This window comes from Lepidochelys kempii, chromosome 3, assembly GCF_965140285.1.
Source record: "Lepidochelys kempii isolate rLepKem1 chromosome 3, rLepKem1.hap1, whole genome shotgun sequence".
Classification (NCBI taxonomy): domain Eukaryota; kingdom Metazoa; phylum Chordata; order Testudines; family Cheloniidae; genus Lepidochelys; species Lepidochelys kempii.
Genome location: NC_136382.1, coordinates 83,926,828 through 83,951,151, shown reverse-complemented (window position 1 = coordinate 83,951,151; position 24,324 = coordinate 83,926,828). Strand labels below are relative to the sequence as shown.

The 24,324-nt window shown below is 39.8% G+C and overlaps 1 protein-coding gene across 2 annotated transcripts in view; it reads right to left on the bottom strand.

The window, feature by feature from the left end:
* Positions 1 to 24,324, bottom strand: part of AFG1L (AFG1 like ATPase) — a 136,053-nt gene that overhangs the window by 23,996 nt on the left and 87,733 nt on the right. For both annotated transcript variants that reach the window (XM_073336943.2, XM_073336945.2), the window contains 3 exons: positions 12,597 to 12,679; positions 5,206 to 5,276; positions 4,849 to 4,949 (listed from right to left, as the gene is read on the bottom strand). In XM_073336943.2, coding sequence (XP_073193044.1) covers positions 4,849 to 4,949; positions 5,206 to 5,276; positions 12,597 to 12,679 — 255 coding nt within the window. The remainder of the gene's footprint in view (positions 1 to 4,848; positions 4,950 to 5,205; positions 5,277 to 12,596; positions 12,680 to 24,324) is intronic.

The following is a 24,324-nucleotide window of genomic DNA, read 5'->3' as shown; positions in this document are numbered from 1 at the left end:
TAGAAGTATTTTCATGTCATCCCTACTTCATTGCTCTAGGAGTAAGAAAGCTGTTGGTATATTGCTCAGATTCTCAGCTCAAAAGAAAATAATTTTTTTATTTTGCACAAAAAGGAAAAGTATGTGTCTTTCTGGAGGTATGTAAAACATGTTGAAAATTGTCAAGATCTGAGGTCCAGAAAACTTGCCTTACAATAAGAGATGAAAGGAGATCAATCTAGCTAGCTTACTGAAGAGAAGGTCAAGAGGTGGCTTGATCAGTCTTTAGGCATCAGCACACTAGAGGACTCTTTAATCTAGCAGATGGATATGTAACAAAAGCCAGTGGCTGGAGCTGAAGTCAGCAAAGTTCAAATTAGAAACAAGGCACACAATTTTAACAGGATAAACCACCACTGGTTTGGCACAGATTTCCAAAGGATGTAGTAAAATTCTCCATCACTTGGAGTTTTTAAATCAGAATTGGCTGACTTCTAAAAAGAAAAAGTGGGTGTGGTAATATCTTTTATTGGACCAACTTCTGTTGCTGAGAGACAAGGTTTTGAGCTACACAGTCACTCTACTTCAACCACAAATTGTTGGACTAGATTCAGGAGTTCAGAGTGAAATGTATGGGTTGTGTAGTACAGGAGGCCAGACAAGATGATCATAACAGTCCCTTCTGGGATTGAAACCAATGGATTTAAAGGTAAAATTGCCTGGCTTCACATTTTGATTCTGGTTTTGTCAGACGGGAGTGAATCACGGTTTCTGAAACCTAACGCTTTTGGTTTGCTGAGATGGATCACACCAGAGCTGGCAGGTTTTGCAAATCTTATTACTATGTTTCATCCAACAATTTGTGTCATAATGCAGACAACCTGAATAATTAAACAGTAGTACGCTGACATGTTACTTTTCATATTTGAATAAGCTGTGTCATCCTGACACAGAAGAAAGGTAGGGAAGTTTAGTTATCTGCAAATAAAAATATTAAGAGGGCAATTTTATTTTTTTTAAATATTACTTCATACTCCAAAATTAGAGAAGAAACAAGGTTGGGTCCAGCACAGTCTATTGTGACACAAGGACCCATTAGTACCAGCTGGCAAAGGGTTCAATGTTCTATAACAGCAACTCCTATCAGCCTGACAAACTGACTACACCTAACACACTGCTTTCATAATATTTAGGTCATGTGAGGTGTCTAATAAAAAGGCCATGTGAGCTGTCTAATACAACTGTATGTCATATAGAGCTTCAATCATTGCAAGATGACTGTAAGGATATTTAAGGAGCTATGTGTATGTACTGAAAATATGTTTTTGAGTCTGTGTCCCAGGCATGGTTGACAAACAGGTTTTGCCAGACAAAGGGATGCATGTTCACCTATTGCCTAGGTTCACATGTAGATTAAGCATCGTAAACCAACACAATGGAAGTCCGTTTTGGACTCAACACCAGTATGTGAAAACAACTTGGAGCCAGCACACCAAGAAAGGAACCAGAGGACTCATCCTGACTCTGGAGGAAAAACAATGAGTTCTGGTAAATACAAGGAGAAGCAAGGACATTTTGTTATCCTGCATTGAGGAAGTAAATGGACAGTGTGTTTACACTCATGAAAACAGGATCTCAATGAAGATTTGGTTGAATGCACTGAAAAAGGCTTAAGGATGCGATAAACTTATTTAGACAAAAGGTAAGACTGCTAAGCTAAGTTTAGTTTTGAAGAAGTATGTTATACTTTTGCTTTATATGTAACCATTTCTCTTTCCATTATCCTTGTTCACTATCTCTTAAATCTTAGCCTTTGATAATAAACTTGTGATTGTTTTCACTAGAACTATATCTCCGTGCTGTGATGTTATAAAGGACCTGATCCGGAGTTGTACCAGTCAAGTTGTACGTATACTGTTCTCTTGGGGACAAGAAACCAGGTAATTTCTGTGGGTATCCAGTGACAGGGGCTGGATACTATAAGGGAACGCTTTCAGAGGGGGCCAGGGGCTGGGGTGCACCTGTTGCTAACCTGCAAGGCAAAGTAAGGGCTAGCAGGACCCTGAGGAGATTGTCTGGGTGGTTAATGGGCTTGTGGGGTCAGGGAGCTGACATCCAATTAAGTACACGCAAATCTTCCTCTCGCCAGAGACAGGGAGGTAACAAGGTGACTCTCAGTCCAGGGTACCCTGAGAAAGTGGCACATCTATCTACAACTTCTGGAATGTAGAAATCCCAGAAGCCCATGAATGCTGGCTCTGGGTAGGCCAATCTTTTTAGTCTGAAGGTCAATTTGTTGCACAAGTCTCCTTTTTCTTTCAGCCCCCAAAATGTTTTATACTGGGAAAGACTGCACAGTGTAAGTGAGGAGTGATGTAAGTCTAGGCCAGGCGTTATTTCTCCCTTGGTTGGGAGAGCTGAAAGCATCAAGCCAGTGTGTGAAAGTATTTTGAGTAAAGCACAAGAGTTCCAGAAATTCTTCTGCACCTCCTCTATCCCAATAGCAAGTGGTTACATAACACATCACCCATTTTTATTTGCAATGATGGTTCTCTAACAACTATCATCACTGCATTGGGGGACCTCTCCTACCCATACTATTAGAAGAGTTCATGGGTTTCCACCCTCCCTGCTCCCCAGCTCCTCCTCTAGCCTTTTTTTTTTTTTAAACGTGAGGGGGTTTGGTTTTGGGATACCTGGTCCCTTTGTTTTTGCTGGTTCAGTTCCTGTATGGAGCAGCCCCCCAAAAGAGCCCAGTAACGTTAGCTGCAGCCCCTTTAAATTTCTTTTCCTAGTCAGCCCCATCTAGGGCTTAATGAGCCTGCTTCTATACTATTTTTAAGATCCAGGTTGTCATATGGTGATGGGGGGGAAGGGAGAGAGATTCCATCTCTGAGCAAGGATACTTGTTGGATGTCCAATTCTGTATTCTGCAATTCCTTGCCTAGCCATTCAAAGTCTCCTCCTTCACGCTCATTGAGTCCCAATTTCTTTCCCCAACTCCTAGTCTCTCCCTCTCCCCAGTCCCAGTCTCCTTACCCAACCAGTTCTCACTTCCATCCCATTCCTCATCTGATCCGTCTTGCTCCTTGTTCCAATCTCCTTGTCCAGCCAGTCCCAGTTCTCCCATCACACCCCAGCTCCTTGCCAAATCTGTCTCTCCTCCCCCACTGCCCAGTTCCTAGTCCCCGTCTCCTTGCCCAGCCAATCCCAGTCTCCTTGTTGCTCTTCCCCCAGTTCCTTGTCCAATTTTTTTGTTCTGCACCCCCAGCCAACTGGCTCCCAGTCTCCCATCCTCTCATTTCCCTCACTGGTTCCTAGGCCCAGCATCCCTTCCCCTGCGTCTGAGCCTTCTTGTCCAGCCAGTCCCAGCCTTCCCAATTCCAACTCCCAGTCACAGTTTCTCTCCTCTTCTCCAAGCCCAGAATCCTTGTCCCAATCTACTCCTTTCCCTCCAGTGCTGGTCTGGCTTTTCCCACCGTGTATTCAAATCAGATGGCTTCCTCCATCCAGCTGCCTGGGTGCCAACAGGGGCATGATCAAGAGCATAGGAGAGACAGGTTCCCTGCTCTCACTTCCAATGCCTGGTCCCACTCAGGCCTGAAGCAGCTGGGAGCAACCCTTACAGGGAAGGTCCTTTTGAGCCCCTGGGCCTCTCTGGCCAGGAGTGTGCTCAGTTGCTCTGTGGGGAGGACTCATGTACAGTCTGGTCAGCGCTATGAGGGGATGGAGCATGCTCAGTAAGGAAGTTCAGAGATTTTAGTTGTTAAGCTCTAGCAAGTCTCTACTGAGCATGTGTGGACTGTGATTTTTCAAAGGCTTATAACTTGGTCAAACTCAGGTGGATTTTCACAGGGTTGGCAAAAAGCACATCCCTGACATAAAGGCAACCTTCTGCCAAATTTCAAGTTCCTACTCCATAGCCTGGGGGCACAACAGCATTTAACAGAAAAGGTCTCCATTTTTAATACAGGCAAAACAACCCATTTTTCCCTAGCCTCGTTCTCAGAAATGACTGAAACATTTTGTCTGAAATGTTCTAGTCTACTTTGAAGTAGACACTCAGCATGGGAAATTTAAGCCCAAATGGTTAAAGTTTGCCATAGTTATAAACACCTGAAAACAGAGTCTTATAATAACAAGTGTTTGGTATCACTAATAATAGGCAGTGCTACCAGCCATGCCTGTAACACAGTTACGTAACTGGCTAATGTTATAATTTTAGAGTCCAGCTGACAAATTATCACTGCACTAAACTTTTACCTCTAGAGACCTATCTTCAAACCTGGGTTAGGTCATGTCTGAACAAGGACTTCATGGAACATCTTTAACTTATGACTACATCACATAACTAGCAGAAAACTTGGCACTATTCATCATCATTGGCAATCTTTGCTTAGAAGAGGCACAGAACTGAATAGCAGGCAATGACAGAGATGTGCAATGATAGTTGTGTGGAGAAGCTTGCACAGCACCTGTCTCATGCTTTGAAGTGCCATCAAACCATCACTTGAATGAGCATCAAGTTTACCCAAAATTTTAAACACATTATAATTTTGTTTACACGTTAATGTGTTTTGAGTTTTAATATTCAAGCAATAAAACTAATTATCCCAGCCACGTAATTCTATTTAGATTTTTAATTATATTCTAGGTTGCCTTCAAGAGATTATTATTGCACCATTATCCGTAAGGAAACGTTCATAGGCGTTCACCCCTTTTTAATTTTGAATTCACATCTTTTTTTGTCAGTTTTAAAAAACCATCTTTGGGATACCTGGGGTTTGGAAAATACGAACTTTAAAAAAAAGCCCAACAACTTTGAAAAGACTCAGTGTTAAACTGATCTAGATTTGACTGGGTACTCACTCTGTCACATAGCTCTTCAAATGTGAAGTCTGCAATGGTTCCACAAGCTTTATTCAGCTTCAGCTCTCTGCCTTGCACTTTTAGAATCCTTGGTCTAGTTACTATGGGAACATGAACAAAGACTCAATCTTGTCTGGATAATTACTATAAAATTCATCTCTTACAGATAGGAAATGCATAGCTTGATGAATAATAGCACATGATTCAACACATAAATTAGACAAAATGCTGATACAATGACTGCCACTTGAGTGTGGCATCAACCCATATACAGCAATGGAACTTATTAATTGGTCAGTGGAGATTGGGCATTGTGTTCTAAATGTATTCTCTTTCAAGAGAAATTAACTTACGCACAATCATTTTGTTTCTGAGCCAGCTCATCAAACAACTTATCCATGACAGCCTCCACATCAGCTTCACTTGTGCTACAGTGAAAAGAATAATAGAATATGAAATTAATAACACTTGAAGCCAACATCAAACAGCTGCCTGAGCCTGCTTAGCTTTTTGCCCATAAAAAACAGAGAACAGGATGTTATGCTCTAAATACAAACATTAGATTTAGAATACACTTAAAAGCAGAGAACATTAACTCTCAGGTAGATGATTCTACCTTATTTGCATACACTGAAAGACTTCTGTGTTTTGAGCGGTTTCCAGTAATGAGGCAATACAGGCAAAGCAAATCCATTAACACTATGTGTACCCAATGAGAAAGAAAGGCTTCTGGCTCTATCCTGCATGCAAAATAAAAGCAAATAGACAAGGCAAGGCAAAGCAGTCAAGCATCTGAAGACGTATCCTTTGAAATCTCTGAGAGGGTACATTCTGAAATTAAATATTGAAATGACTATTTAAAAAAAATCAAGTCAAACTGACTGTGCTGATCAAACATTTTCAAGTTAAAGTATCAGCTTTGAAATACCAATCTGATCAATCAACATCAATAAATTTATCAGACTTCTTCCCTTGTTTGGGAAACATCAGCTATAAACAGCAAAGACTCTCACAAAATCACCTTGTGGAGCACACAAACAAACTAATTAGAAGACACTATATGGTTTATAGAGTCCAAATTTATAAGTGTCATCGTTTCTGTGACCTTTTTTCTCATTTTACTAAGCATATTATTTACACTTCTCCTTTAAAAACAGAGTATGAAACCTGATAACAGTAACAAAAAATTATTGTATATCATCAAGCCAAAACTTAAGTATACAATACTTCGTCCAAATTCATACACAGTGATCTGTCAGTGAATTTACTGTTGGTGTGGAAGTCCACCTTTAAGAAGGTATAAGACGCAATGAAGTTTCATTGGTAGCGTAGTTGTAGGCCTTTCTTAATTGACAAATAATGATCTATCATGTTGTACTATTATTCTTTCGTTTACTGTGCCTTAAGCACTTTAACTACAATTAACATTGAAACTAATTAAAATCAACTGAATTAATTTCCAAGAGGAAATTTAACTACAAATAATGTTGTAGGTTTACAACACAAAGCTGTTCAGCATTTCTGGGGTAGAGGTGAGTGGCTGTGGGGAAACAAAACCCCACATTGTTTTAAACTGCATCATGAAGTATAAAGTCAGTCTGAAGTGCTAGGAATGTTATATTTTTCAGTGACACCTTCTGCAAGTGCCATTTCAAACAGTAACACTTATAAAAACCAAATCTTCTAAACGGGAAGTTGTGTCAGCGTAACAGTATAACTTTCTTTAATTCGTATTAGACTCTCTCATTAATGGTATTATTCCAGTGGCACATTACTGCAATGAAATGACATTAGGAAGGAAGTAGTTCAATCAGAAACAAACCAGCAAAGGGATAAGAATATTAAAAATTATTACAAAATGTTTGACCTGAGGGCTACAATGAGCAGGAAGTGCATGAATACAGTTTTTTTAGGTAGATATTTCATTCCTAAAATTCCATACAATTCCTGAGAAGATTTGTGTTGGAAGCTGACAGTGAAACCAAGCAAGTTTACTTCGATCATCACTCTCATAACTTTGATTATTATATGCAGAGTCCATTTGAAGAGGAGTGGAATACAGTTTTATCCACATTTATTTGCATGTTTAAAATAATAGACTATGCAGATTACGAAGGAAGAAGAGGATTGTGTTTTATAAAATAATTCTAAGTGATAACACTATAGCCATATTATATAGGTGTCCTAATGATTGCCTTTACCAGAAAATTGAGTCATGTCAGAGCACACCTGAAGGAGTCATGTTTGATGTTAAACACAATTTCGCAGTCACTGTAGACAAGGACAAGCTGCGTTTAACATTGCAGTAGTTGGTCATGGTTAAACCCTGCTTGAAGCAATAGAAATGTAATTGTAGTAGGGCTGTCAAGTGATTAAAAAAATTAATTGCAATTAGTCACGCGATTAAAAAAATTAATAGTGGTTAATCGCACTGTTAACAATAATATAATACCATTTATTTAAATATTTTTGGATGTTTTCTACATTTTCAAACATATTGATTTCAATTACAACACAGAATACAAAGTGTACAGTGCTCACTTTATATTTATTTTTGATTACAAGTATTTGCACTGTAAAAAAACCAAAAGAAATAGTAGTTTTCAATTAACCTAATATAAGTACTGTAGTGCAATCTCTTTATCATGAAAGTTGAACTTAAAAATGAAGAATTATGTAAAAAAACCCAAAACCCTGCATTCAAAAATTAAACAATGTAAAATTTTAGAGCCTGCAAGTCCACTCGGTCCTACTTCTTATTCAGCCAATTGCTCAGACAAACAAGTTCGTTTACATTTGCAGGAGATAATGCTGCCCGCTTCTGGTTTACAATGTCACCTGAAAGTAAGAACAGGTGTTCACATGGCACTGTTGTAGCCGGTGTCCCAAGATATTTATATGCCAGATGCACTAACGATTCTTATGCCCTTTGATGCTTCAACCACCATTCTAGAGGACATGCGTCCATGCTGATGATGGGTTCTGCTCGATAACAGTCCAAAGCAGTGCGGACCCACGTATGTTCATTTTCATTATCTGAGTCAGATGCCACCAGCAGAAGGTTGATTTTCTTTTTTGGTGGTTCGGGTTCTGTAGTTTCCGCATTGAAGTGTTGCTCTTTTTAAGACTTCTGAAAGCATGCTCCACACCTCGTCCCTCTCAGATTTTGGAAGGCATTTCAGATTCTTAAATCTTGGGGTAAGTGCTATAGCTATCTTTAGAAATCTCATATTGGTACCTTTGCATTTTGTCAGATCTGCAGTGAAAGTGTTCTTAAAATGAACAACATGTGCTTGGTCATCATCCGAGACTGCTATAACATGAAATATATGGCAGAAGGCGGGTAAAACAGAGCGGGGGACATACAATTCTCTCCCGAGGTCAATCACAAATTTATTTAACACATTATTTTTTTAATGAGCGTCATCAGTATGGAAGCATATCCTTGGCCAAAGCATGAAGGGGCATACGAACATTTAGCATATCTGGCATGTAAATATCTTCCAATGCCGGCTACAAAAGTGCCATGCAAATGCCTGTTTTCACTTTCTGGTGACATTGTAAATAAGAAGAGGGCAGCATTATCTCCTGTAAATGTAAACAAACTTGTTTGTTTTAGCGATTGGCTGGACAAGAAGCAGGACTGAGTGGACTTGTAGGCTCTGAAGTTTTATATTGTTTTGTTTTTGAGTGCAGTTATGTAACAAAAAGAAATCTACATTTGTAAATTGCACTTTCAGATAAAGAGATTGCACTACAATACTTGTATGAGGTGAGCTGAAAAATACTATTTCTTTAGTTTATAATTTTTACAGTGCAAATATTTGTAATAAAAAAATACATGTTGATTTCAATTACAACACAGAATACAATATATATATAAAAATGTAGAAAAATATCCAAAATATTTAATAAATTTCAATTGGCATTCTATTGTTTAACAGTGCGATTAAACTGAGATTAATCGCAATTAACTTTTTTAATCGCAATTAATTTTTTGAGTTAATCTTGTGAAGTAACTGCAATTAGTCGACAGCCCTAAATTGTAGTAAATATTATAATACTAAATTGTTTATATGGTTGATAAACAATTAATAAACCAATTCATCATCTATCAGATGTATGAAGCTTTCAGTGGCATGCTAGTCACCATTTAACTTTTAAAACTTTTTCAGGTGGGCACTTAAAAGTCAATTTTTTCTATATGAAGCCTTAAAAGGAATTGCAGCTTTGTAAGTTTTGTAAATTACAGAACGGCAAACCTGATCTTTCTTTATAGTATCCTACTTCGTGCAAAAGAAGGTCCCTCAACTCCAAATTTCTGTAGCATTAGACAACACAGCCGCTCCCCATCAATAATTAGAAGATACAACCACTCCCCCAAAAATGTAACAGGGAATCTTAATCTTCATTTAAAAAAAAATAAAAATAAAAATGGAAGCTTCTAGTATTCAGTAGGATGCTACTACCACTGAGGGCGGTGTCTTATTTTGGTATTTCAAGTGGGTGGACTTATTTTGTAGATAGAGCTTGGAAGATTACTACTACATTCCCCCGCCCCCCCACCCCCCGCCCATGCCTCCCCACAAAAATCTGACCTCCATTCTAAACACAGAGAAATTTCCATTTTTCAGGACACACACATACCCTGTTTATTTATCGAAATTAAAGTTGTGCTGATCATACTTATTAATAGACAGCAGGGTGTGAGGATGGTGGACAAGAATCAGTCAACAGGGGGTGGGGGGGGCAGAAGGAGGGGCATGGCAGAGTTGGCAGCAAAATATTTCAGAGATCTGACAAAAAATGTCAATGCCAGCTCTTCAAAGACTGAAGGTCCTCGTGCATGTAAAAGAAATGTGTATTCCTATGGAGATGGTGAGAAAGAGAGGCAAAATGCATCCATCTCTCTGCTGGAGTTGCAAAGATTCTACTAATTTTTCTTTACTTCACATTACACTATTTCAGTGATTTTCAAACTTTTTTCTGGCGATCCAGTAGAGGAAAATTGTTGATGTTCGTGACCCAACAGAGCAGGGGATGCGGGGTTTGGGGAGGGCTCAGGGCCAGGCAGAGGGTTGAGTTCAGGGGTGAGGGCTGTGGGGTGGGGCCAGGAATGAGGGGTTCAGGATGTGGGAGGGGGCTCTGGGCTGGGGCAGGCGTATGGGAGGGGGTCAGGGCTCTGGGCTGGGGGTGCAGGCTCTGGGCTGGGGCCAGGTATGAGGGGTTTGGGGTGCAGAAGGGGGCTCAGGGTTTGGGGGGCTCAGGGCTGGGGTGCAGGAGGGGGTCAGGGCTCTGGGTTGGGGCTGGGGATGAGGGGTTTGGGGAGCAGAAAGGGGCTCTGGGTTTGGGGGGGACTCAAGGCTAGGGTAGGGGATTGGGGCACGGGGTTGGGATGCAGGCTTACCTCGGGGGGGGGCTCCTGGTCAGCGATGCAGCCAGGGTGCAGAGGCAGGCTTCCTGCCTATCCTGGCACTGCAGAGCACGCTGCACCCCAGAAGCAGCCAGCAGCAGGTCCAGCTCCTCGGCGGAGGCGCGCAAGCAGCTCTGTGTGGCTCTTGCCCGCAGGCACCTCTCCCCGCCCCCAGCTCCCATTGGCCGTTTCCCGGCCAATGGGAGTGCGGAGCCAGTGCTCAGGGCTAGGGCAGTGCGTGGAGCCCAGTGGCCCACCCACCTAGGAGCCAGACCTGCTGCTGGCTGCTTCTGGGGCGCAGCGCGGTGTCGGAACAGGTAGGGACTAGCCTGCCTTAGCCCGGCAGCACTGTCGACAGGACTTTTAACTGCCCAGTTGACGGTGCTGACCAGAGCCTCTGTGACCCAGTACCTTACATTCCAAGACCCAGTACTGGGTTGTGACCCACAGTTTTAAAACCACTGCACTATCTTGTGGGTTCAGGAGGCAACCAGCATCCTTTCAGTGACGGAAAGCTGGATGGGACTACCTTCAGTCTCCATCACTATCACTTGGTCATAAGTTTTGCAACTAGTATCATGTACTAGAGCACTAAGCCTTGGGGCAGATGTGTATGTCCCAGTTATGGTCCTTTAAACTGGGAGCTGTAATTGCAGGTCAAATTCTTGTTCTTAATCATTTGGCTTACAGAAAACAGCATAAAGCTTTCTGCCTCTTAGGTGCGGAAGCAAACAAGACAGATCCAGGGTCAGGGCCCCGCGTGCCTCTTGGACAAAAAAGACTTGAGAGGGAAATAGGTGCAGGAAGCAAAGATCAGACGGGAAGAGTGTGGGGAGAGGCTGTGAAGACCTGGGGCAAGGGTTAGAACGAAACCCTGCTGGGTGATTATGACTGTTACAGTCCGTATTTCTAAATGAATATAGAAAAGCCCTGAGTAAAAAAACTGGAACTGGACAGTTTCCTGGAGCATGATTTCACCTTTTCCAGGTGGTATCTGGCCACTTGCTTCCATACTCCTTCCCACAGAGGCTAACTATGCCAGATCCACAGTCACAGCCTTTGAATAAAAGCTGGCTTTTGGTTTCTGGGCTCCCATAAGGTACAGTACAGTACCATTACGGATTCACCAAATGTTTGTTCATTAAGTATAAGGCCCAGATCCTGCAAAGATTTACACATGCACAGTGAAGTCAGTGAGACTACTCATAGGGATAAAGTTAAAAGGTGCCTAAATCTTTGAGGTATTGAGGCCTAAATAAGTACAATTTTGATCTAATAATTCCAAGAATAAAGAAAAGCACCATGTATTTAGAAAAAAGGAAAAACTTTCTAGTATTTAAATTCTCTTCCTCTACAATGCTTTTTAATAAAATGAATACTCAAGAGTAATTTCACTGTTGTAATTTTACTAACTAGTTCTTTCTACGTCTAGAGAAACAACTGTAACTCTTTAATTTTATTATGTGGTACAGGGACATTTAATTTCAAGAGGTCTGTCTCCCAGGCTGAAGCCCCTGAAGGTGCTCATAAACCTTTGTTACTGGAAACATGCTTTGCGACTACATTGTAATTACACCATGGGCAAGAAGATATTACAGCTATAAATCTCATTTAAAATAAATTTGTCTGCACCACTCTGGTTGCCACTGACCTAATGATAGACTTGCCTTAAAAGCGCGTTGGCAAAGACAAAAGTCTGTGATGCAAAGGTGTTCCAACATTTTGACTCAAAGAGAAGATGTTTCTATCAGGCAGATGTATCCACTTGTACTTATGGCTGTATTGTGTATCATTTAAATATTTTTATTATGTTCAAATACAGAGTAAATGCTAAAGTAAATTCATCGTGGTAAATACAAACAGATCATCTGTCAAAATAAGACTTTTTTTTTATACCCACACCCAACATTAAATGAATCCTTGTCAGAAGATTTCTATAAATACTTAATTACTTTAATACAATATGGATGTTCTTCTATTATAAGTGAATTGCACACTCTCCTACAAGAGGATATTCATTACTTTCTAACCATCTGTCACTTCAGTTCTCCAAACACCACACCTCCCCAAAAATCTAATTAGTTTTGATTCAGTTGCACATTGTAAATGAAGCTAGTGTGGATATTGAAAATGTAGTTTAATGAAGTTAACATTATGGTATAATGGAAGGCAGTCTGCTGTACAAAATGGATCAGAAGGCAAAGAAAGAAAAAAAAAGTCACACTCTTCTAATTGTATTATACATTTTTCCTCTCCTACTGAGTGAGAAGTTATTGGCTATTAAGAAAAAAAAAAGGGGTGGGGGGGGCAAAAATCCCACAATAGTTCAACTTACAGGTAGTAAAGTTTCCCTGCTGCAGGAAGAACCCGTTTCCTATAATCTATTCCAGAATCAAGTTGGATTGTGCTGCAGTATTTCTACAGAAACAAAAGATAGCATGATTACTTTCCTCAGTTCTGGCATTAGGGAATGCAGGTTATAAAAATAAAACTAAAATACTGAAACCATACAAACACAACACAGTCAATCATACTCTGGAAAGAAAGAAGTACCCTACAACTACTTCTAATTTGTAGCAATCTTTATATTTTTTTAGTGCAACCAAGATTATAAAAATTCTTTAACTTGACTGAAACAGAAATACAGTTTTTAAAATCATCAACTAATTAGGTTTTGTTGGGAAAAGGACTGAAGCACAGAACACAAAGATTAAAATGCTCTCCCTAGACCAATTATTTTCTTCATGCCCAACTGATGTAAGTCATAATAAGGAACATATTTTTTTATTTTTAATAAACTATTATAACCTCTCCATTTCCATACTTGAACCATAATGTATTCATGATCGCTCACTGACCCTATTGTCATAATAACTATTCAAGCAGAAAGCATAGAACCAACAGTACCAGGTTGCATACTCTTTGGGTGAAATCCTGGCCCCATATAATTCAATAGCAACCCCCTCATTAACTTCAGTGGGGCCAGCATTTCACTCTTTGACGGGGACTATGTCAATGGGGATGAGGGGATTGGGTTTTTTTAGTTTTTTTTTTAAGTGCCCAAAACACATTTGGGCACTGTACAACCAGCAACCACAACAGGAGCCTCAAGAGAAGAAAGGTCTTTAAGGGAAAAGTCTGAATAGATAAACTTGAATCAAGAAGATAAACAATAAAGCAGAATTTTTTTCAGACAGCTCAACAATATTAAGATTACCCTTCATTCCACAAATCCATACAGTACCAAACTCCATGAAATTGTTGTGGATCTCAGCTTTCCTCTGTATTAATAGATTATCTTTAACAGTCTTAGTAAAGATTTCATACTTTGTCTGACTGTTCGACTAGGTCTGATCATTGATCAAAATTACTTTAAGCAGATAACTAATACAATTCACAAGTGTCAAATCTAGTCTATAACAACTAGATAGCAGAATGAATAGGTTAAGGAAACCTTAGAATACCTTCACTATAAATCTAGGAACACTCTCTTTTTGATGAGTGTGATGCTTTCCTAGGAATTACTGATGAAACAAAAAGTTCACAGGAGGGGACTGTGATGATAGGGAATCTTGCTATCACTTTATAATTTTTCTTGGACATTGCTGAAGATTCTGTAGATCTAAAAGTATCAGTTGTATATTTTGATTTAGCCTTCTTCCTCCTTTTAGAAGACATAAGAGTAAAGGAAAAAAGTGAAAAGGGCACCTTAAAAGAACAAAATCCTAGGAAAGAGAATTATTAGAATTTTCCTGGGAAGGAAAATAAAAACCAACTCCGCCCCGCCCAAATCAAAACAGCAACAAACCTAACATAGTTTAAATGGCCACAAAAGTAAAAAACAGAGTAACATTGTAATTGGAAAAAATACGCTCTGGAGATAGGCAGCAGCATGAACAAGCAAGTGAGGGATGTTTGAACTTCCCCTTAGCATCATCTGTATCTACTGGTAAGCAAGGCAAAGTAGCAGAGCCCCAGAATTTTACAGCAAGGCTGGTGTAGTCTGCTTTTCTTTGTCAGGAAGCCGTACTCAGCATTTCACTCGCTAGAGCTTTCTAGTTCAACAGAAACGGATCAACGAAAATGTAATTTTTTTTGTCAGCCAGAGAAACAAATTTTGGCAAGAGTTATCAGTGCTCTGAGGTCATATAGATCAGCTTTGGGTCTCTGATAATGCTTTGCACTGGTTTCTTTTATCTGGAAATAGTGATCCCTCACTCTCACAGATCTTGGGAGACAGGCCAGTTCTCGCTTGCAGACAGTCCCCCAGCCTGAAAGCAAATACTCACCAGCAACCACACACCATACAACAAAAACACTAACCCAGGAACCTATCCTTGCAACAAAGCCCATTGCCAACTCTGTCCACATATCTATTCAAGGGACACCATCATAGGACCTAATAACATCAGCCACACCATCAGAGGCTCGTTCACCTGCACATCTACCAATGTGATATATGCCATCATGTGCCAGCAATGCCCCACTGCCATGTACATTGGCCAAACTGGAAAAATCTCTACGCAAAAGAATAAACAAACACAAATCCCGTCAAGAATTATAACATTCACAAACCAGTTGGAGAACACTTCAACCTCCCTGGTCACTCAATTTCAGACCTAAAAGTCGCAATTCTCCAACAAAAAAACTTCAAAAACAGACTCCAACAAGAAACTGCAGAATTGGAATTAATTTGCAAACTGGACACCATTAAATTAGGCTTGAATAAAGACTGGGCGTGGATGGTTCATTACACAAAGTTAAAATTATTTCCCCATGATAATTTTCCCCTTACTATTACTCACACCTTCTTGTCAACTGTTTTAAATGGGCCATCCTGATTATCACTACAAAAGTTTTTTTTTCCTCCTGCTGATAATAGCCCACCTTAATTGATTAGTCTCATTACAGTTGGTATGGCAACACCCATTTTTTCATGTTCTCTGCGTGTGAGATATCTATATCTATCTATCTATCTATCTTCCTACTCTATTTTCCACTGCATGCATCCGATGAAGTGGGTTTTAGCCCACGAAAGCTTATGACCAAATAAATTTGTTCGTCTCTAAGGTGCCACAAGTACTCCTCGTTTTTTTTGCTGATACAGACTAACATGGCTACCACTCTGAAACCTGTGGGTTTCTTGGAATTTTGCAGGAGATTATGGGAGTTTGACCTCATTTTCCACAATCACTTAGGGCTTTTAGGAGGCTTTTCAAAATCCTCCACTACTTCAGGGAGTTGTGGGATAGGTACCCAGAGGGCAGTGCAGCTGCAATGGAACAGAAGAGTTGGAGTATGGCTAAGGGGCAAAGTGCATCTGAAACACGATAGCTAGTTTGGTCACACTGCACTGTAGATACTTACAATGATGTTATCTCATTAGTTCAACTACCAATAGTTCTAATTTGCTAGGGAAGATGCTTTGCATACTTTCACTTTGCTGGTGAGGAATGGGGACCGATTACGCAGACTACTGTTATGAGCAGGGTGAAACCTTGTTACGGGTTGCGTTTAAACCTCCTTCAGAGTGATGTGTGAATGAATTCCCCATTGAAGGCAGATAAGGGCCCACATCTAAAACAAAGCCTCACAGAGTCTGCCCAGAAATAGCACTAGGTTTGGCTGGGTATTGTGATCAGACGTATGGGGGTGGGCGGCAGAACTGGGGAGAGAACACCCAGAAAACTAAAAGAAAGCCTGAAGGAGCAGCTGAAAACTCGATGGCTGACTTTGCAAGTGGTTTTTGTGTCAGGGTGCAGGCTGAAACGATTGCTCTTGAGCAAAAGCAGCTGCTTCCTGCTATTAGATTCTGTCTGCATCCAGAGACACAGGACTTTGTACGTTCTTTTTAAATAAACAAATCCTGCATTATAAAAATACCGATCACCAATTTCTATTCCCAACTGGAACACCCACAGGGCCCCAAAAATTGAATACTGCACGGGTCAAAAAGGGGCAACACTACTGAGGTTGGCAGAAGTACGGTAGCATTTGTTGCTACTGCTATTCATAGCTTGTTTGGCTGATGGGGAGTTTACCATTGTGAAGAAGGTAGGAGTTTGTTTTAATCATCCCAGTGATTTAATCTGTATAGTGAAGGAGTTTATGGAGATGAGAATTGTGAATATACATATTATCAATAACAGCTACGAAGTACCTTTGTTGTGCTCAATTTGTGGTTGATTCACTCTTTTGCTGTATGTCTGCCTTGCCTCCTTTTGTTCATAGGTTAGAAATCTTTTTTAGAAGTGAATTGCTATATTGATATTAAATGTAAAATGATTGGTATAGGATCACACAAAATCTATTCTGAAAAATATCTGTATTAGAAACACAAACATGCAGACTAGCTGCAATATCGAAACAGGGTAACTTTAACCAGAAGGGCAACAGAATATGTACATATCAGGGACATGAAATATACATTTTGTGGGTTTCTATTTTCTTTGCTCTGCTCATGTGCAGGGGTGGAGAGCCACAGAATGGATTTAGGGGGATTGGAACGCAGGAGCAGTCCGATATGGAGCATTGTATTATATTGAGCAAGTGGTACAAGCACTGATTTAGGGGTCAGTTACTGGAATAGACACAATGTCTTCCTCTTTAGAAGCCTTTTGGTATTTATTAAATATTTCTCTTTGGAATGGCCATGACCTTGTTTCCGTGTCATGGCAGATATAGTTCATTGTAAGTTCTTTGTTGTCCTGCTTAAAGCTGTCCTGCCTTTCTAACAGTCCTGGTTTTTCATCTTCAAACCAGAGTAACTAGAATATTCATAGTCCTGTTTCATAATGCTCTTTGTATCCCTGGCCCAGGCATGCTTATTATTGTCCCAAAATTCATTGAATTGGACTTTAAAGCCAGCCTCTTACTGCCACCGCTTGCCAGAGTGATGCTATACTCGGCAAGGTGCTTCAACAGCTGGTTGTAGATGATCGTGTTCCCAACAGAGTTCAGCTGCAACAAAATCTCCTTACCTTTCTCTGTGGTCACCAGTGTCTGTATGTCTGCCACTGTCTTTTCTTTTTAAAAGTGAGATAGCTCAATGAGGCCCTAAAGCCTATTTGGCTAGGCACTGTGTACAAATAACAAAAAGATGGCCCCTGCACCAAAGAGTTTATAATCTAGCTTGCAACATGCTCATAGGAAAGCTTTCTCTGAAACATGATTGCTGTTAATTAGATTGTAAGCTCTTTAGGGCAGAAACCATTTTTTCCTTATGCATGTGTGTATAGTACCTAGCATAATTGGACCCTGATCTAGGAGTGGGGCATCTAGCTGCTACCACCAAACAAATTAATAATATAAATAATAAATCACAAAGGAGTGGATCATTGGAGAGTAAATATGCAAGAAACTGATGCTGGCAAAAGTAGCACACAAATGAGCTCTGGTGTGTGCAGTATTTTTGCAAAGGAGACTAAAGAGATTTTCATTCCAGGTTTCTCTAATATAGGCATGGCCACTGTTGGAGAAGTTTAACAAATCCCAAGTTTTGTTTCCATATTTGTAAATTAGGAATAATTTTAATTTACCTACCTCACAGGAGTGTTGTGAGGTTACAGTTAATGTTTGCAAAGAGCTCTGTAAGGGGGAAATGCTGTAAGTGTTAAGTATTAGGAAATGTAACTGGTATGTATTGTAAAAAGAATGAAAATATGCACTAGAAATATTGTATAAATTCAAAATTGAGGGCTTTCAACACTTGAGATTTATAAAAGACGAAGATTGACATACATAAAAAAGGTAAACATTATGGAAGGGCTATTAGTATGTGCTTGTATGAAAAGATGTGTACTGTTCACAAGTACAAATAGTGAACATTATAGAATGTATATAAATGTATTGTGGCAGGTCTAGAAAAATGTCCTTTTCTCCCCCTTATAGATGCCTGTAAAGCTTTATTTATAAATTTGGGAACTGGAAAAAATGATAGTAAAATTTTACAAACTCTTCATGTTCTTAGATGCACTGTCACAGACTTCCCAGCCTTTTAAACTTAATCTTTTATTAACATTTAAAAAAAAGACTAATATGAACTATAGGTTTTAATTTCTCTCTCTTTGGATAACTAACTTCTCCATCTTCAGACTGATTAAACCCTACAAATGTGATTGCATTCTCATACTCACTAATCACCACCAAGAAATCCTAATCAGCAGCAAAAGAACTTTAACTGGAGTCCTCAGATTGTTAGTCCTTAATTGTTAAAGCCACAATCCTAACTATTGGTTTACATTTTTAAAATGGAGCTTTAAACTTTCAGATTTCATCTGCTTGTGCTAGACTTCTCTTATCTTTGTCCCTAAATAAAAACTTAGGGTCAAACCTAGAGTTAGCCTACTCAGGCCTTGTGCTGCTACCTTGGGTTTCCAGCAATTTCTCTGTGCAATGAAGGTATTTAAGGACTGTGACTTCTTACCCCATTCAATTCAAATGCATAAAATTAATCAGCCTTACAATTTATTTTGAACTGGTTTATGTATTTATGTATACAAAGGACAAATACAATTACAGTCTGAAAATGCAATTAGTAAGTTAAAAATAGAGAGTTATCATGTACTCATTACCATATAAGTGGGAGAAAAAGCTTCTGGTTCTGGAAGGAAAAAATGTGAAGCCTCAAAGCTCAAGTGGGGGTAGACAGCACTAAAGAAGAGGCCATAAAACTTAGAACGGCCAATGGGTTGGATTTTACACTTTGAATAGCTCTAATGCTGCGGTTAAAAGTTATTAAATGCACAATGGCTGTATAAATCATCATAGAAATGCAGGACTGGAAGGGACCTCGGTAAGTTATCGAGTCCAGTCCTCTGCAATGAAGAAGGACTAATTATTGTCTAAAGCTTGTCTGACAGGTGTTTATCTAACCTGTTCTACGATGGAGATTCCACAACCTCTCTAGGTAATCTGTTCCAGTGCTTAAGTACCCTTACAGTTAGGAAGTTTTTCCTAATGTCTAACCTCAATCTCCCTTGCTGTAATTTAAGCCCACTACTTCTTATCCTGTCCTCAGTGGTAAGGAGAACAATTTGTCATCCTCCTCTTTATAACAACCTTTTATGTACTTGAAGGCATCATGTCCCCCTCAGTCTGCTCTTCTCCATGCAAAACAATCCAATTTCCCCCCCAATCTTTCCTCGTAGGTCATATTTTCTAGACTTTTAATATTTGTTGTTGCTCTCCCCTGGACTTTCTCCAGGTTGTCCACATCTTTCCTGAAGTGGTGTGCCTAGAACTGGACACAGTACTCCAGTTAAGACCTTATAAGTGCTGAGTAGAATGAAAGAATTACTTCTCATGTCTTGCTTACAACACTTTTGCAAATACATTTTTGACGCATATTTAGTTTGCGATCCACTATAACCCCCAAATCCTTTTCTGCAGTACTCCTTCCTATGCAGTCATTTCCCATTTTGTACTCATGCAATTGATTGTTCCTTCCTAAGTGGAGTACTTTGCATTTGTCCTTATTGAATTTCATCCTCTTTATTTCAGACCGCTTCTCCAGTTTGTCCAGAATTTTGAATTCTAATCATGTCCTCTAAAGCCCCGGCAACTCCTCCCATCTTGGTATTGTCTGCAAACTTTATAAATGTACTCTCGATGCCATTATCCAAATAATTTATGAAGACACTGAATAGAAATGGACCGAGGACACATTCCTCCAGGACCCCATTTGATATGCCTTTCAAGCTTGACTGTGAACCACTGATAACTACTCTCTGAGTACACTTTTCCAACCAGTTGTGAACTCTCCTTATAGTAGGCTTGTCAAGGCTATATTTCTCCAATTTGATTCTGAGCAGGTCATGTCAGATAGTATCAAAAACCTTACTAAGTCGAGATATATCACATCTACTTCTTCCCTCCTATCCACAAGGCCTGTTATCCTGTCAAAGAATGATATTAGGTTGGTTTGACATGATTTGTTCTTGACAAATCTACGTTGAGTGTTACTTATCACATTTCAGAGTAACAGCCGTGTTAGTCTGTATTTGCAAAAAGAAAAGGAGTACTTGTGGCACCTTAGAGACTAACCAATTTATTTGAGCATAAGCTTTCGTGAGCTACAGCTCACTGAATGAGCTGTAGCTCATGAAAGCTTATGCTCAAATAAATTGGTTAGTCTCTAAGGTGCCACAAGTACTCCTTTTCTTTTTACTTATCACATTATTTTCTTCTAGGTGCTTACAAACTGATTAATTGCTCCATTATCTTTCCGGGTGCCAAAGTTAAGCCAATTGATCTATAATTCCCTGTGTTATCCTTATTCTTCCTTTCATAAATAGGTATTATAGTTGCCCTTTTCCAGGCCTCTGGGATCAATCCTGTCCTCCACAAGTTCTCAGCAATAAGCACTAATGGCTCAAGGATCTTTTCAACCAGTTCCTTAAGTATTCTAGGATGTATTTCATCAGGCCCTGCCAACTTGAAGACATTTAACTTCTTGTCTAAGTAATTCTTAACTTGTTCTTTCCTTATTTTAGTTTCAGTTCCTACCCCATTTACATTTATGTTCACTATATTAATCCTCCAATCACTGCTAACGTTTTTGGTGAAAATAAACAAAAAAGGTTTAACATTTTGGCCACAGCTGCATTTTCTGTTATTGTCTTTCCCTGCCTCATTGAGTAATGGGCCTACCCTGTCCTTGGTCTTCCTCTTGCTTCTCATTTGTAAAATGTTTTCTTGTTAAATAAATCTTGTAAAATAAATATTCCTTCCTTTAAACTCTTGTATTATTTATTTGCTATTGCATTCATGTTCGGATACAAGGCCGTTTTTAAATGTTGTCATGATACTAATATATAGTATCTTGATACTAATATATAGTATCATGATACTAATATATAGTATCTTGGACTAGATGACCTCCTGAGGTCCCTTCCAACCCTGATATTCTATAGCACAAAAGTCTGGTAAATAGAGGGACAAAGATTTTTAAGAAGCTCAAATGAAGGTCAAATAAAGTTAATGTATTAACCTGGCAGTCCCCCAAGTAAAATTCCCCTAAGTCGCATTAACATATATGAAACCAAAATAGGTATATTATTAATAGTAAATATTTATATTATGCTTGTACCCAAAGACCTTTCTGGGATTGGGGCTCAATTGTACTGGGCACTATACAAAGAGAAGAGAAAATTCTGTCCTGGATGACTTATCCTCTAAAGAGACAAACAGACAAAGAATAGAGGATGGCTACAGAATATACAAACAAATGAATTTGAAGAACTGGCCCAAGCCAGTATTGCTGCTTTTATTTATTTGGGGGTGCAGTAGGGAGTAAAGCAGCAGGGAAAAGAAAGAAGAACAGAGGGGCAATTGTAGTTCATTGTCTGCCTAGCCATTGCCAGCAGATAAAGTTTTGCAGGCACCACAGCAGAGGATAGTCTTAAGCTTGGACTTGGAGGAGGAGGATGTAGTAGTAGTTGTATGGATTTTATTAGGGAGTTTTCCCCATGTAAGGGTCACCATGAGAGAAAGCATGGAGGTATTTGAGCAGCTGATTAATGGGTAGTAAAGCCAAGAGTTAAAATCGTGAGAAGTTACTAAATCAGATAGCAGCTGAGATGATGGGTTCAGAGTGACAAGCCAGAAAGTTTATTTTACTACATTTGAGGAGAATGAGGTTGCCTTAGTTAAGGTCAGAAAGAAGGAGGTGGTAGCATCACAACATGAAATGAGGATTCATGAGAACAAGACTTTTGGCTGAGCAGATAGACAGGAAAGGCCAGATTGATTAGGATACACAGGCAAATGAACGACAGACACCGGGATGGATTTAAGCGGCAGGGTGCAACTTTATTAAATTAACACTGGGAAGAGGTGCTACACATCCACCTCTGTTCTCATGTATCAGACATTTAACTAATCCAGTGCATGGTTACAGGGCTCCCATCATGTAACTAATAATTTAGGATAGCCCCTGATTGGCCTAGCCCTAGGACTCAGATCGCTTCTCAGTCCTCTCACCCTCAATCCACATGCGGAGGGGAGAGGGTTTACCAAGGAGGGACCTCAGTCCATGAAGACTTCAGGTCTTCCCTTCTCCTGTAGGTTCACCAGTGAAATCCTTGGTCTCATTTGCTTCTGAGAGTTAGTTTTTTTAGCTTTTATTCACATTGGACACCAAACACAAGTTGCGACAAGCTAAACAGTCTTACCATTCCTAATATTAAACATTCAAGACCTATTCCATTCAACCCAATCATGCCTCAACAATACTGTGAGGTAGGTGAAAAACTCCACCAGATCTCAGACAGTCTGATCCACTGTGAAAATCTACTTCCTGATCCTAAAACAGGCCAGCCAAATCCTGAAAAACACAAATCTTACACAACAACTAAAAGGAGAACAGGGGCAGCTAAATGGGGTTTGAGGCTCTTCAAAAGCCCAGACGGAGTTTAAATACACTGGGCAGGTTGGAGGAGAGGATAATGGCCAATCAGCACACCCAGTCCCCAAAGCCTGGCTAATGGGAGATGCAGGACCCGAGAATATGTGGCCAGCTCCTGCCTCCCCACTCTCTTTCAGGGACTGTGCCTCAGTCCTACTGGTCTGATCAACAGACCCTGTGTTCATTTAAGGGGGATGGAATGGCAAGATTTAGTCATAGTAAGACCATGCAGTCAAACTGGGGACTTATCTCTGCTTTATCTACTTATTGAAGGGATCTAGATTACATTTTGCACAAGTATTAAGAACATAAGAATGGCCATACTGGGTCAGATCAAAGGTCCATCCAGCCCCGTATCCTGTCTTTTGACAATGGCCAATGCCAGGTGCCCCAGAGGGAATGAACTGAATAGTTAATCATCAAGTGATCCATCCCCTGTTGCCCATTCCCAGCTTCTGGCAAACAGAGGCTAGGGACGCCATCCCTGCCCATCCTGGCTAATAGCCATTGATGGATCTATCCTCCATGAACTTAGCTAGTTCTTTTTTTAACCCTGTTATAGTCTTGGCCTTCACAACATCCTCTGGCAAGGAGTTCCACAGGTTGACAGTGCATTGTGAAAAAATACTTCCTTTTGTTCGTTTTAAACGTGCTGCCTATTAATTTCATTTGGTGACCCCTAGTTCTTGTGTTATGAGAAGGAGTAAATAACACTTCCTTATTTACTTTCTCCACACCAGTCATGATTTTATAGACCTCTATCATATCCTCCCATAGTTGTCTCTTTTCCAAGATGAAAAGTCCCAGTCTTATTAATCTCTCCTCATATGGAAGCCATTCCATACTTCTAATAATTTTTGTTGCCCTTTTCTGAAACTTTTCCAATTCCAATATATCTTTTTTGAGATGAGGTGACCACATCTGCACGCAATATTCAAGATGTGGACTCAGCATGGATTTATACAGAGGCAATATGATATTTTCTGTCTTATTTTCTATCCCTTTCTTAATGATTCCCAGCATTCTGTTAGGTTTTTTGACCTCCGCTGCACATTGAGTGGATGTTTTCAGAGAACTATCCATAATGACTCCAAGATCACTTTCTTGAGTGATAACACCTAATTTAGACCTCATCATTTTATGTATATACTTGGGATGTTTTCCAATGTGCATTACTTTGCATGAATCAACATTGAATTTCATCTGCCATATTGCTGCCCAGTCATCCAGTTTTCTGAGATCTGTTTGTAGCTCTTTGCAGTCTGCCTGGGACTTAACTATCTTGAGTATTTTTGTATCATCTGCAAATTTTGCCAACTCACTGTTTATCCCTTTTTCCAGATCATTTATGAATATATTGAATAAGACTGGTCCCAGTTCAGACCCCTAGGGGACACCACTATTTACCTCTCTCCATTCTGAAAACTGACCATTTATTCCTACCCTTTGTTTTCTACCTTTTAACCAGTTACCAATCCATGAGAGCACCTTCCCTCTTATCCCATGACAGCTTACTTTTCTTAAGAGCCTTTGGTGAGGGACCTTGTCAAAGTCTTTCTGAAAATCTAAGTACACTACATTCCATGGATCCCCCTTGTCCACATGCCTGTTGACCCCTCAAAGAATTCTAGTAGATTGGTGAGGCAAGATTTCCCTT